Raw genomic sequence first — 14,087 nt, forward strand, 5'->3', positions numbered from 1 at the left:
CTTTACACTTGGAGATGTTATTCAATAACTGACACTTCATTATCTGTATGTCGGATTTTGATGGATCTCCATTTCTTTAACTCTAAGTTTTGCTCATTCCTGGAGTACTTTTGCGACTTTCCTCGTGACTTTTTAGTAGCATATTATTATAACTCATCATTTTCTCCAGTGGTCCTTCTTGCCAGGAGAGTGATTAAGAGCATAGGTTTTAGAGCCAGACAGACCTTGGTTCAAAATTTGGCTCTACCACTTACTTGCTATGAGAAATTGGCAAGTTACTTACCTTGTCTGAGCCTATTTTTTTTATCTGTGAAATTAGATACTAGGGGAGCCCACCAACCAAGACACAGGATAAGTGCTATCACTGGCAAGATGCTACCGATCATGAGCAGAGAAGGAGCCATGTGAGTCCCTGATATTGGATGGAGCAATGCAGTCAAGAAGTCTGCCCAGGCATATTTGCCTTAGTGTGGAAGGAGACAGTTCACCAGCTACCCAGGATTAGTCTTCCTAACCTAAGTTACTAATTGCCTTCATGAAGCCCCAAAAGTGTTGGTGTGTGTCTTCAAAGTGACTATTGACCAAGGTACGCATGCCTCAGCATCACCATTACTGGAAAAAATGGCCAGACTTGGACTTTAAGGCAGCTGAAGAAGTCTGTTTTCAGAATAGTATTTGATAATATTTTATGATGCTGTTGCTGAATCTTCATCAGAGTTCCTGGACAATATATCAAGCTTGGGAAGAGATTTATGGTATCTATTGGCCTTGCCAACATACAATCCCGTCTAAATCATAGATTGAATCAACACACAATTTGGCTTAGTGTCGTGAAGTTGTGAATTGCTCTCAGTGAGCTATCTTTCTCCTGTGAATGAACTGGTGGACCAGATGCAAATAGCTGCGCCCTGTGCATTGATAACTAGTATATTACAATAACCAACTGTTAAGCTAAATGTGATGGCGCAATGACTGTTAAGGAAGTCTTTGATGAGATGATGCAATTTCAAAAGGTACTAAGGATCTGAAGAGTAGATAAGGTGGTGACTTTCTCTGTCGGTATATTCAAGCCTAGTAATGCGCTGAAACTTAGAGAAGAGTTTCCAAATCTCATTGGCAGATGTTTTTTTGGAACCGAAAGAACATAACAAGCTTCAAACAATACCAGCAAAATCAAGAGAAGTCCATCATAACTGGAGCATGTCTCACTGTTGCACAATGTCAATATCTCAGAAGATGCAGTGATTATGGAGATATGCAAGATGGCCTATTCAATAAATGTCCAAGAGAGTTATGGAATTAGGGTTACTGAACTATTATAAAAAATAGATAAACAGCACCCACCAAATTGAGATTATGAAATTTAAATCATATAATAAAATACATGTAAAGTATTCTAGATAGAAAAACATAAAAATATATTTAAGTCCTCAATGTATGTAGCTATTATTATTGTTGATGATGTTCCCCCAGTTTTACTAAAAGCACTGAGGCCAAAAGGCTTGTCCATCTTGCTTACAACTTAGGGTCCATCTTCAGTCTTTATTCTTTTCCTTATTTACGTGGTTGTCAAATTTCTAATATTAATTAGAATCATCTAGGATGCTTGTTTAAATTACTTATCACAAGGTCTTACCCATAGATTTTGTCACACTAGATTAGTGAAGAGGTTAAAAATACTCATGCCCTGATCCCTCATCCATGGATTCTGATTAAATTAAATGGCCTTGGGTGTGGTTTGTTGTTAGGTTGTTGTGAAAGCTCACTATAGGTTTCTAGAGTGAAACCCTGGGAATCTGCATGTTGAACAGGTGACTATTTCTAAATGTCAGACAACCATATTTAGAAAAGTGTGTGCTTACACTCTGCCTCAGAATGCCTTGGCAAGTTATTCAGCCTTCCTGTAACAAAATATTACAAGTAGTAGTGGTATCTAATTGGTATTTAAATGAGTGTATGTATATAAGATACTTAACATGTTAGCTGGCATATAGTAAAACCTCAATTCCTGTTATTTTTTCTTTATTTTAATTCTATTTACATTTTTAATTTTTCTTGTATTTTAGTTTTGCTTGCTTTTTCTGCATCTGTTACACTGGTTATACCAATCCTAGATATTAAGTCAGAGGCTAAAACAATACTCATCTTCCTTCTTTCCATAAAGGCTGGTCTAGGACTCCGAACTTCTCCAAATTTTGCTGATTCTCTCCCTATACTTGCTTTTCATATTTCTTTCTTTCCATTTTCAAAGAGACAGCCACAAATATAATCTAAAATATGAGACTGGGCTATTGTCATAGCATCCATAACTCTTACCGAGTCTCTTTTCTGCTTGTTGTATATGCCAGTAGAATAGTGTTAACATTTTATTATGGAAACCTTTTAATTTCTCCAATTCACTAATGCTTTTGTAATTCATTTAACTTCTGTAATTATCCCATACTAGTGGCCCGGGGCACGAAATTCATGCATGGGAGTGGGGTGGTGTCCCTCAGCCCGGCCTGCACCCTCCCCAATCTGGGACCCCTGTGGGGATGTCCGACTGCCAGTTTAGGCCTGATCAGTCCTAAACTGGCAGTTGGACATCCCTCTCACAACCCGGGACCGCTGGCTCCTAACCACTCACCTGCCTGCCTGCCTGATCACCCCTAACCACTCTGCCTGCCAGGCTGCTCACCCCCAACAGTCCCATTCCCCTCCCCACTCCCCTGCCGGCCTTCTCATCCCCAAATGCCCCCTCCCCCACTGGCCTGCTTGCCTGCAACTGCCCCACCCCCGCCGGCTTGCTCACCCCCAACTGTCTCCCCCCCCCAGCCTGATCGCCCCCAACTGCCCCCTCAGCCCCCCACTGGCCTGCTCGTACCTAACTGGCCCCCCCACTGGCCTGCTCATCCCTAACTGCCCCCCCATGTCAGCCTGCTTGCCCCCAACTGGCCCCCCTGCCAGCCTGCTTGTCCCCAACTGTTCCCCCACCGGCCTGATCACCCCCAACTGCCCTCTCTTCCTGACCCGATTGCCCCTAACCACCTCTGCCTCGGCCCTGCTGCCATGGCTTTGTCCAGAAGGTCTCGTGGTCTAATTAGCATATTACCCTTTTATTAGATAGATAATAAAAGCCTAATATGCTAAGTGCCCAGTCGACTAGTCATCCGTTCAACCAATCAAAGGGTAATATGCTAATGATATGCTAAGACCACTCAGCTGCTTGTTATGACATGCACTGACCACCAGGGGGCAGATGCTCTGACTGGTAGGTTAGCTTGCTGCTGGGGTCGGGCGATTGGGACTGAGTGAGATGGGTCTGACACGCCCTGGAGCCCTCCTGCGGTCCCTCCCCGGCCGGCCAACTTCCAGAGTCCCTCCCTGGCTTTGATTGTGCACCGATGGGGTCCCTCGGCCTGGCCTGCGCCCTCTCACAATCCGGGACCCCTTGGGAGATGGTGGAGAACTGGTTTCATCCCGATCCTGCAGGCCAGGCTGAGGGATCCCACTGGTGCACGAATTCATGCACTGGGCCTCTAATAATGTATAAGACCTGTACTGTTTCTTTTATAACTTGAGGATTATTTTTCTGGTTAACATTTATTGACCAGTAACTAACTATATGCCAGGCACTATTCTAAATATTTCTCTGTATTAAACTTACAGCCCATTTATTATATATAAAGATGCCATTTCAAAGTATGACTAAAAGTGAAAATAAGTTATTGTATATAAAGGGGGGCAGTTTGAACTTTATAATTTGCAGTTACTTTTGCTTACTTGGTGTATTATTGCATTTTAGGTGCAGGCCGTTATGTGCCAGGGTCTGCAAGTATAGGAGCTACCATATCTGGAGTTGATCCATTTACAGGTATACACTTTTCATTTCCTTTTTTATTTTAAAGATTTTTAAAGTTTATTGAAACTCTTATTTAATAAAATATTGAGAAAATTGGCATATTTTTAATTGCTAGAGAACTTTCTATATAGTAAATCAAGACCAAACTTGCTGGCTTGGCTTTTAGAGTGTTCTCAGAATTATCATTACTGCACATTAGAATCACCTGGGAGCCTTAGAAAAAGTACTTCAACCTCATCCCTAGAGATGCTCACTTGGTCTAATATTGCTCTGGGTGTGTCCTTAGCAAGGGCAGTTTCATAATCTTCCGATGTGATTCTAATATACTTCTCTTCTGCGGCTGCTTTCCTTAGTACCCTTGCCAAATCCCAGTTTATTTCAATCTCTCCTTTGTTCATTCTTAATGTGTTAAAAATGTTATTCACTACATTACACATTGTTCTCATAAGGGGGCTCTGAAAAGAATTTGTTTTTATAATTTAGACCTAGAATTATAATATTTCATCTTCTCCTGCACAACTAATTTTTTTTTATTTTTATTCTTAGTATCTAGTAGTCAGTAAAATGCACAACTAAGTTTGTGCTTTACCTCTTGCAAGTTTAACATACCTTGGCATATATTTTCTCCTACTTTATTTTATATGAGAACTAGAGGCCCAGTGCACAACATTTGTGCACTGGGGGGTGTGGGGGTCCCTCAGCCCAACCTGCACCCTCTCCAGTCTGGGAGCCCTCAGGGGAGCCCTCTCCAATCCGGGAGTTTCTGTCTGTCTTTGCAATCATATAAGCGAATTGTCTGAGACCCCCAACCCAGTTTGGTTTGTTGCTCATCTTTGAGCATTTCAATAAGTATTTTGTGCCTCATAAGCAATTAATTTTGTATGTTTATCTCATTATTTGTACTATCTACCTTCCCACTTGTATTTCTAACATACTTAGATTAAAATGTTTTATTCATCTTTTTGAAAAATACCTTAACTTTACGTTGGAACAAAAATGTATAAATTAAGATTTGAAATGTTAATAAGATGTCTTAGAAATAAATTATGCTTTAGTTGAAGTAATTTTTTTCACTGTGTATGAATTTTCACCCTTTGTCATTTTTTTGTTTACCATCAGTTACTATAATACGTACAAACTTAAGAAGTAAAATCATATAAAGGACTAAAACCTTTGACTTTCAAGAACTGAAAACTTGGGGTGATCTATTAAAATGATGTAGAAAATGACAATGCCTACTACATCATTTGGAATAAGCAATAGAAGACATGAGAAGAAAGAGATCAATGTACCTTAGAGTAGATGGGAATGGAGAATTTCATAATTATTTTGTATTCTTTGATCTTAAAAGCTTATTAAAAAATATGATTAGAAAATATGAAATAGAAAACCTTTTTTTATATTTAAGTTCCCATTCCAAAACCAAAATGTATTATATCACATATAAACAGTATATAAAATCTTAGAAATGGTTTTTTTCTTCCTGAGGTTGCTTGTTACTACATGTACTGAGTAGTTACATATCTAAATTGTGATAACAAAGTCATACAATTACAAAAGTGTCATTTTTGACCACTCCTTATGATTTTCAACATTTTCTGTTCTGTAATAGGGAGTAGTGCCTACCAATCAGCTGCATCCAAAACGGTGAATATTTATTTCCCTAAAAAAGAGGCTGTCACTTTTGACCAAGCAAACCCTACACAAATATTGGGTAAGTATATTTTAATTGAATAGTTTTCTCATATATCCACAGACTCTTTTCCATGCTCTCAACGCCATTTCTCCTCCTAACATGAGCTGGGAACTGGTGCTTCCATGATAGAGACTTCTGTTGTGGTATTACACAACTGTGGACTACAAGTGCACAATCTGATTATGGACCCCTAATATTTTGTAAGACGCCTTATGCAAAAATAAGGTAAATGTTTTATGATGACTTTAATGAGAAGAAACCTGAAGGGGAAAAGAGTGAATCCCATCTCCTAAGTTCTTAATGTTAAAAAAAAAAGAATGAGTAAAGGACTGAAAAGATAAAAATCTTGGCTTTAAAAAAAATTAATAGCCCTTTGAAATAAGGCTGTTTAAACTTACATTAAAAGTGAAACTTCTCAGTTGACTTTGATTGCTTTTTCTGCTAATTTTTCTCAAAACAGAATGATGGGGTTTTTTGATGCCAGGGATGGGGGGGTGAACCAAGAACACTACCGGTTCTATTTGCCAAAGACTAATAGAGAATTATTTGAGGTAACATACATACTTGAATATAAGATGGGTTTTATTTTTGGTCAGAATTATCCTATCTTTATAAAATTACACTATCTTTATAAAAATCATAAGTATTTTCTTAATTGCTTTATTTAGAACAATAAGTATATGTACATTTATGGAAAACTGGACATTTTTCAACTCATATACAACACATGCAAGAGATCTCTTTTTGCATTTATTAAATAAACTTTGTTTTCTATATTCTGATAGTGTTAAATTTTTCAGTGCCAAAAATAGTGAAACAGGTCCAAGTTTCCACTTCTGATTGATAATTTGTAAATTTGGACAATTTATATTCTTAAAACTTTTGTGATGAGAATGTAGGCTTTTTTATGTTTTGAGATAACGATTTTTTTGAGGGAACAGTGTTAGATGACTCAAAGTGGCACTAGTGACAACAAGGATACGGTATTGAAGATGCAGGTAAAGAGTTTAAAACAGATTGTTTCATGAAGTAATGAATATGGTGGGAAAAATTATTTCCATTAATTGTGTTTAAAATAATGTGATTTCAACAGTGAAGATGGAATGAGTCAATAAATTATTATAGACATTAAAGTTTTTGACTATTTCATTGATTAGTAGAAATTCATATAAGTTGGCTAAAAGTTGTAAACTTTCTCATTTAGAAAATAGAGGATTGACTCATATGTGGCTATATATGACATGATACTGCTTTTATTTATGATACTGCTTTGAAATCCATTCAGAATAATTACAAATATGATATACTTTCAAACTTATTCAAAGCAGAAAGCTTCAGAAGATCTTAGAAAATAATAGGTTAAAATAAAGATCACGGTAACCTTTTAGCTTAAAAAGACTCACAAGCCTTATCCTTATTTTATGGTCTTAGATAATTGCCATGAAAAGTCTTACTTCCCCATCGTGTATGGTAATGTACTTATTGAAAAACTTGACACTTATGTATTTTATATGGCTGGTTAGAGAATTTTGAAGGTTTGGTTTTGGGTTTTAGGTAAACTGAAGGAACTTAATGGAACTGCACCAGAAGAGAAGAAGTTAACTGAGAATGACCTGATACTTCTTGAGAAGATACTGTCTATAACATGTAATAGTTCTTTCGAAAAACCCACAGCCCAACAACTTCAGATTTTGTGGAAAGCTATTAACTGGCCTGAAGGTACAGAAACAGTCTTTAAAATGTAGCTAGAAAGCAGGAAGTATGTCTTTTCATTTCTATCAAAATTATTGGTGTTTCGTTATAAAAATCTTCACAAAAAGGATTCACTACGCCACTTCAGTTCATTGTCTTGTTTTGCTTGCATGTGCTATGAGGATCTGAAGGTAATGTAATGATCCCATTCATTTGTATTCCATTTCAGAGCATTTGTGGATCCCCTGCAAGCCATGCAAGAAACTATTTGTGACCTGTCAACTCTAGGCTACAAACATTTGATATAAGGGTTTTTTCTTTTTGAGTAAATCATACTTAATTTTTATTTCTAAATTTTTTTTTTTATTGAGGTAACATTTGTTGTTTTAACAGTATATAAGGTTCAGGTGTACAACATTACAATTTGATATCTGCATACACTATACAGTGCTCACCACCAAAAATCTAGTTTCCATTTGTTACCAGACATTTAACTTTTAGTTCTAAAAACGTCCTCTCCCCTACTCTTTTGTGTGTATGTGTGTGTGTGTGCTATTGATTTATTGGAGGAAAAAAAGTATTTGTCCTACAAAATGTCCCGTATTGTGGATTTGGCTGATCATTTAATGAGTTGCTCTATCTCTATAGTCCTGCTAGACATAATTAGATTCTGATTCAATAGTTTTTTAAAGGTGAATACCCTTTCCAAATGATAATGCAAACTACCTTAATATCACAAGGCACATCATTTCTGGTTTCCTAAAGTTTAGTGATGCTTAAAATTTTTTAGTGCATTTGTTCAGATGGTGTCTACCCAGGCCCTTGAATATAAAGCTCTCCACCAACCTAAAAGCACCCTATATTAGCATTTGTCAATTAGAATTCTATAAAGAACATTCTCTCTTCAACTCTAGTCTTGTTATGGGATTTTTACAAGCAAGGTCCCAATCCCATTCATTCCACAAGGATTTGAAAACTCACTGTGTGTCAGCTGTTTAAAAAGAATGCAACTCTGTTGGGTTATCAAAGCATATATGATCTTGTAGCAATACGTCCAGTCTTTATAAGTATGAAAATCAATTAACATAGTTTTAGAAATATATGCATTTGAAAGCAGGCACAGGATTTTTAACATTTTCTGCAATGAGCATGTGTTAATTTTGTAACAGAAAATAAAATCCTTAAAAATTGAGTAACAAATTTTCTGGATTTTCATAAATATTCATTAATTTTTCTTCTTAATAGATATCGTCTTTCCTGCGCTTGACATTCTTCGGTTGTCAGTTAAACATCCCAGTGTGAATGAGAACTTCTGTAATGAAAAGGAAGGGGCTCAATTCAGCAGTCATCTGACCAGTCTTCTGAACCCTAAAGGAAAACCAGCGAACCAGCTGCTTGCTCTGAGGACTCTTTGCAATTGTTTTGTTGGCCAGGCAGGACAAAGGCTCATGATGTCCCAGAGAGAAGCGCTGATATCCCATGCAGTAGAACTGAAATCAGGGAGCAATAAGAACATTCACATTGCTTTGGCTACCTTGACCCTGAACTATTCTGTTTGTTTTCATAAAGACCATAACATTGAAGGAAAAGCTCAATGCTTGTCAGTAATTAGCACAATCTTCGAAGTTGTACAAGACCTAGAAGCCATTTTTAGACTTCTTGTAGCTCTTGGGACACTGATCAGTGATGATTCAAATGCTATACAGTTAGCCAAGTCTTTAGGCGTTGATTCTCAAATAAAAAAGTATGCCTCAGTATCAGAACCAGCTAAAGTAAGTGAATGCTGTAAACTTATCCTAAATTTGCTGTAACGATGGGGAAGGGGACTGAGATTTTAAATTGATTAGTGGGGTTTTTCCCTCACATTTTACATGACTGATAACAGATCATTTAAAAAATGCTGTGGATTAAATAAAATTTCAGATCTTGTAATAAGGGGGTGGGGGGGAATGAAAGAGAAATAAAGTTTTTGCACTGATGAACTGTGAGATTTTCCTGCATAATGTGGGTAGGTTTTCAGGAGTTCTGAAACAAATTAAGAATGAGTTATAATCAATAACAACTACAGTGGCATAATTTGTGTATTTTAGCCACACAGGAGAAGATGAGCTTTTATTTAAATCTGTTTTTATTACTTATATATCCTTGGTTGGTAATTGTTGATGGTTGTCTTTTATTGAGTTTTTGCTCTACTCATTTTCATAGCTGGGTTCTTTCAACAGCACTGATATGAGGTCTTGTTTTAGGATAACTTCTCTAGAAATTTTAAAAACTGAAGTTTGTTGTCAGTGATTCCATATATTGAAAATATGTAAAATAATTTATTCATTTAAGCCATTTAAATAGAAAGTGAATTTGTTTGATGGCTCATATTTAGATCAAGTAAGAGCAAATTACCAAGCTAACTCAAGTTAACTCAAGGTTTATGGTGTAGTTTCTTTTGCCATTCACTATTTGAGGTAACTTCATTATTCGTTCCAGTTTTGAAATTTGATTATTTTTGGTCATTTCCATTCTTTCAAAGGGAATTTGGAATGCATTAAATTTTAGGCAACTGTACAAGCAAGAATACAAACTATCCTATTGGCAGGTCCAGAGTCTGTCCTATGAAATTAGTATTTTTGAGCTCCCAACATCGTCCATGTGCTGTGCTAACCACTTCGATGGTTAATTCCTATAACCCCTTAAATGAATCCTGATGTTATCTCTGTATTTTCAGAAGTGATAGGAGAAAAGAAGAAAAGTGCATACCATGTTCTACTTCCTAGTAGTGCGGGCGGGGGGGGGGGGGGGGGTCACAAATTCGTGAACATCCTAGCAACTAACACAAAGAATGAGCCCTATTTTTATGCAATTTATTATGTCTGTTGAGTCTGAGCCCCTCTGCCAGAGACTGGACCTCCTTGGATGCTGAGCATTAGAATACATGATAAGTCTTGGGTATATAAGAGAAGCTTTATTGCAGTCCAAGTAGCCATTTCTACTAAGTAGCCATTAGAAAAAACAGTCGGGCCAAGCAGTCTTTGCTAATACAGTAGCAAACACAGGAGCCATACTAAGCGGCTGCTATACATACTGCAGCCCTACATAAAAGCCTCATACCAGCTGATCAGTAACACACTTTATACTAACTTAGACAAAGAGGCTTCTAGCCAAATAGTGGCATCAATCTTTTGCATTACAGAAGGCCACATGTGCACAGTGTCTGCGTCTTTGCTTTTGCACCTGCATATAGCAAATTAGCCTTGAACACCTGATTAGGATTCCCACGCTCAGAGTGGCCTTGAACATCCAGCATACTCTGGACAGGGTTCCCACAGTGTCTAAGAAAACTTCAATGAAGATAAGTGCTACTTCCTATTTTGAAAAGGAGGAGAGATCTTTTCGTAAAGAGGACTGCATAAAATAGTACACTGTATTCTCCGTATTTATGTTATATAAAACCATGAGTTTCCTGGCTTAATGCCAAAGATCAATTCCCCAATAGGGGAGAAGAAGATTCTGATTATCTAGATCAGGAGTGGGGAAGGTCCAGCCTGTGGCCTCTATAAGGCCCACGGAATCAGTTGGTCTGGCCCGGCCAAGGTCATTAGAAGTGAGTTAATTAAATGTTTGACCAAATATAGCAGACTAATTTATAAGTTGATAATTTAGAATGTCCTGCAAGTGATGTTACAAATATCCAAATGGCCCTTGGCTAGGGAAGAGGTTCCCCACCCCTGGTCTAGATTAAGCCAAGGGAAAACCTGGAATGTCAAAAATGAATGGGTAAATATAAATAGAGTAGATAATGTATTTTGCTAAGTATTAAATTGCAGCTTTCTGGTGTATACCCAGATTTGATTCTACTTGCTGGTTCCATTATGAATCTGCTTTACTATCGTTGATTTGAAATTCAGAGGTTTAAATCAAAGATTAAAGTTCAGTTGCAAAGTTGAGGGTTTAGCCAAGGTCCATTACATTACACTGCTTTCTTGTTAGCATGTTACAAACATTTTACCTACAATATATTGAAATACTAGGTACCTTTGGACATAACAGTCTTGGTTAAGAATATACGTTTACTTTTCAACATATTAGGGACAACTTGTAAACACTTTGCTTCCTATTAGTGTATAACTCTTTTTTACAACTTTTAATATACCAGTATTTTTTAAAAATATATTTTTATTGGTTTCAGACAGGAAGGGAAAGGGAGAGAGACAGAAATAACAATGATGACAGAGAATCATTGATAAGCTGCCTCCTTTATGCCCCCTACTGGGGATAGAGCCTGCAACCTGGGCATGTGCCTTTACCAGGAATCCTGTGAGCTCCTGGTTCATAGGTCAACTCTCAACCACTGAGCCACACCTGCCAGGCTGTACCAGTATTTCATGTTTTTTGAAAAGTCATAAAGTACAGTTTAGCAAAAGGGAAAAAAAATCCACTTGAAAGATAAGTGTTGAAGGTATGGTTTAGTAGTATTTTAAATATTTTTTCTTTTTCAGTTAAACATTTTCTTATGATTTCCTTAATATTTTTTCTGGATATAAAAATGCATATTCATTTAATGAGACACATACACAAATAAAAATTTTCGGTAATCATACTACCCAGAGAGAACTATTCTTAATATCATATAAAGGTATGTAAACATGTTTTATTTTTTTAAAGAAATGATATACATTGTTAAATAACCTGATTTTTAAACTTAACATACATTAGTATGCTTACTTCCACCTTAATAAATATATGGGTATACTCATTTCCTATTATTTGACATTGTTTTCTTCCAATTTTTTTTCCAGGTTTTGTTTAATGTTTAAAATTCGGGTGCTTTTTTTCTGGATGTACTAAGAAAGGCAGGATCTTAACTTTGAGGGCAAGTAAACCACTTTGGTGCCTCTTGTGGAGGAAAATAGTCTTCAGAATACAGTGAACAATGATAACTTTAAAAAGAAAAGAGCTAACACCCTCGTACAGAATAAGTAGGTTGATTTCGGTCCTAGGCCAAAGGTGAGGTCCTGTGACTGAAAAATAACCATGGTGTTCCTGGACTCACTGTAATAAATCAGAAAAGTAAAATGTCCTGTGGCAATGATAATTTTTAATCAAATTTAAAGTCTCACGATATAGCAATGTTTATACAGTATTTTGCAACTGGATTTAAAGAAAACCAGTTAAGTATCATTATAAAGATCAGACAATTCAGGTAAGCTAAATATCATACATTAAGCAATTACTTTATACTAATTCTAAGTTTATCTTCATCCCTATGCGATAAGCACTGTTAGTAATCTTAATTTACAGGTGAAGCAACTGAAATAGGTCCGGTAAATATATAACAAGTTAGTAGTAACTAAACAATGAAGAAGAGAATGATATTTGGTAAATGATGTTGCTAACATTGGGTATTAATATGGAGAAAAACAACACTTTGTTGTAGCCATTTCAACTATGGTACTGGTAGAGGCATGTAAGCTTGATACAGACGAGAAGGTGGCTTTAAACAAGCCTCCAAATCACATTTTTCATTCTTGTGTCTTCAAAGGAAGAAATGTTTGCTTATTTCTACATTATTTAAAAATTTTTAATCGAACAACCAGAGGTGCAAGGTAATATAGTGAAAGAGGATTCGCTTTGGAGTTAAAAGACATACATTTCACAATGACATTTTCACCACTTGCTAATTTAGGAGAAGTTGCATAACCTCAGCCCCAGTTTAATTATTGAAAGATCAGACGGAGGACTAAAACCGGGATTACAGGCTTTATTAGAGGAAAAGCACCTGCCGGGCTGCCTCACAAGGGGAGGACAGCAGCACGTGCAGGGTGGGCACGCCTTTTGAGGGGCAGAATGGGAAGGGGTGGTGGGCTTAGTGTACTCGGTGCACACTGATTGGTGGCTTACTGTATTGTCCATATAGGACAAGGGCTTAGGGTATTTGGCAGGTGTGGATTGGTGGTCCAATGTATAGTCCATATAAGGTACCTGGTTAGTCACTCAGGTATTTCTGGGCAGCAGGTTACATCATATCCCGCCCACCAGTTGGGGGAAGGGAGGATCTATCAATTATATGTACACTGGAATTTCAAAATATAGAAGAAAATGAGATATTTATATAAAAGCCTAGCAAAATGTATGCCACGTAAGTGCTTATCAAGCATTCCTTTCAGAAATAGCACAAGGCTACCATCTTCATTAACAATAAAAGTGCTGTGTACAAAGAACATTCAAAAGGCAAAACGACAGGCACAGTGATCTGCCGACGATATTTTATTCTTGCTCCTCTCCCATTTAACCAACAGATTTAGTGTACATGTATAACCAACACACTGACTACAGTAAATTGTTAAACTTATTACCCGGTGATTTGATGAGAAAATAGTGTTCCAACCAGTTGGAAAGTATTCAACATTGCAAGTCAAAAATGCAAGTTAAAAGTTAATATTTTCATACATTAGCACCAATTTTTAGAAAGAGCCCTAACTGGTTTGGCTCAGTGGATAGAGCCTTGGCCTGCAGACCGAAGGGTCCCGGGTTCGATTCAGGTCAAGGGCATGTACCTTGTTTACAGGAGGTAGCTGATCAATGTTTCTAACTCTCCTTTTCCCTTCCTCTCTATAAAAAATCAACAAAATATATCTTAAAAGAAAGAAAGGAAGGTTTCAGTGTGGGGATGACCTTTTCAGCTGGTCCCATATTCCAGGGAATGGATTAAGCAGAACAAGAAAAGGATGTTGATATCCTTTGATCAATTTATTTTTGGGGTACAACATGCCATAGGGAAATGCAATTTATTTTTGTTTAGCTGCTTATAGCTTCCCTGGGAGCGGCGCCGGCGGGGGCAGCGGCCCGGAGCACGGCGAGCGCGTT

At 37.2% G+C, this 14,087-nt stretch overlaps 1 protein-coding gene across 2 annotated transcripts in view; it reads left to right on the plus strand.

Annotated features, from left to right (window-relative positions):
• PLAA (phospholipase A2 activating protein) overlaps positions 1 to 9,816 on the plus strand; it is a 35,874-nt gene extending 26,058 nt beyond the window's left edge. For both annotated transcript variants that reach the window (XM_081104257.1, XM_081104258.1), the window contains 4 exons: positions 3,785 to 3,853; positions 5,454 to 5,555; positions 7,092 to 7,256; positions 8,475 to 9,816. In XM_081104257.1, the coding sequence (XP_080960383.1) occupies positions 3,785 to 3,853; positions 5,454 to 5,555; positions 7,092 to 7,256; positions 8,475 to 9,040 (902 nt within the window). In that variant the 3' untranslated portion in view covers positions 9,041 to 9,816. The remainder of the gene's footprint in view (positions 1 to 3,784; positions 3,854 to 5,453; positions 5,556 to 7,091; positions 7,257 to 8,474) is intronic.
• Positions 9,817 to 14,087: the final 4,271 nt, after the last annotated feature.

Source organism: Myotis nattereri (genome assembly GCF_964212035.1).
Source record: "Myotis nattereri genome assembly, chromosome: 12".
Classification (NCBI taxonomy): Eukaryota; Metazoa; Chordata; class Mammalia; order Chiroptera; family Vespertilionidae; genus Myotis; species Myotis nattereri.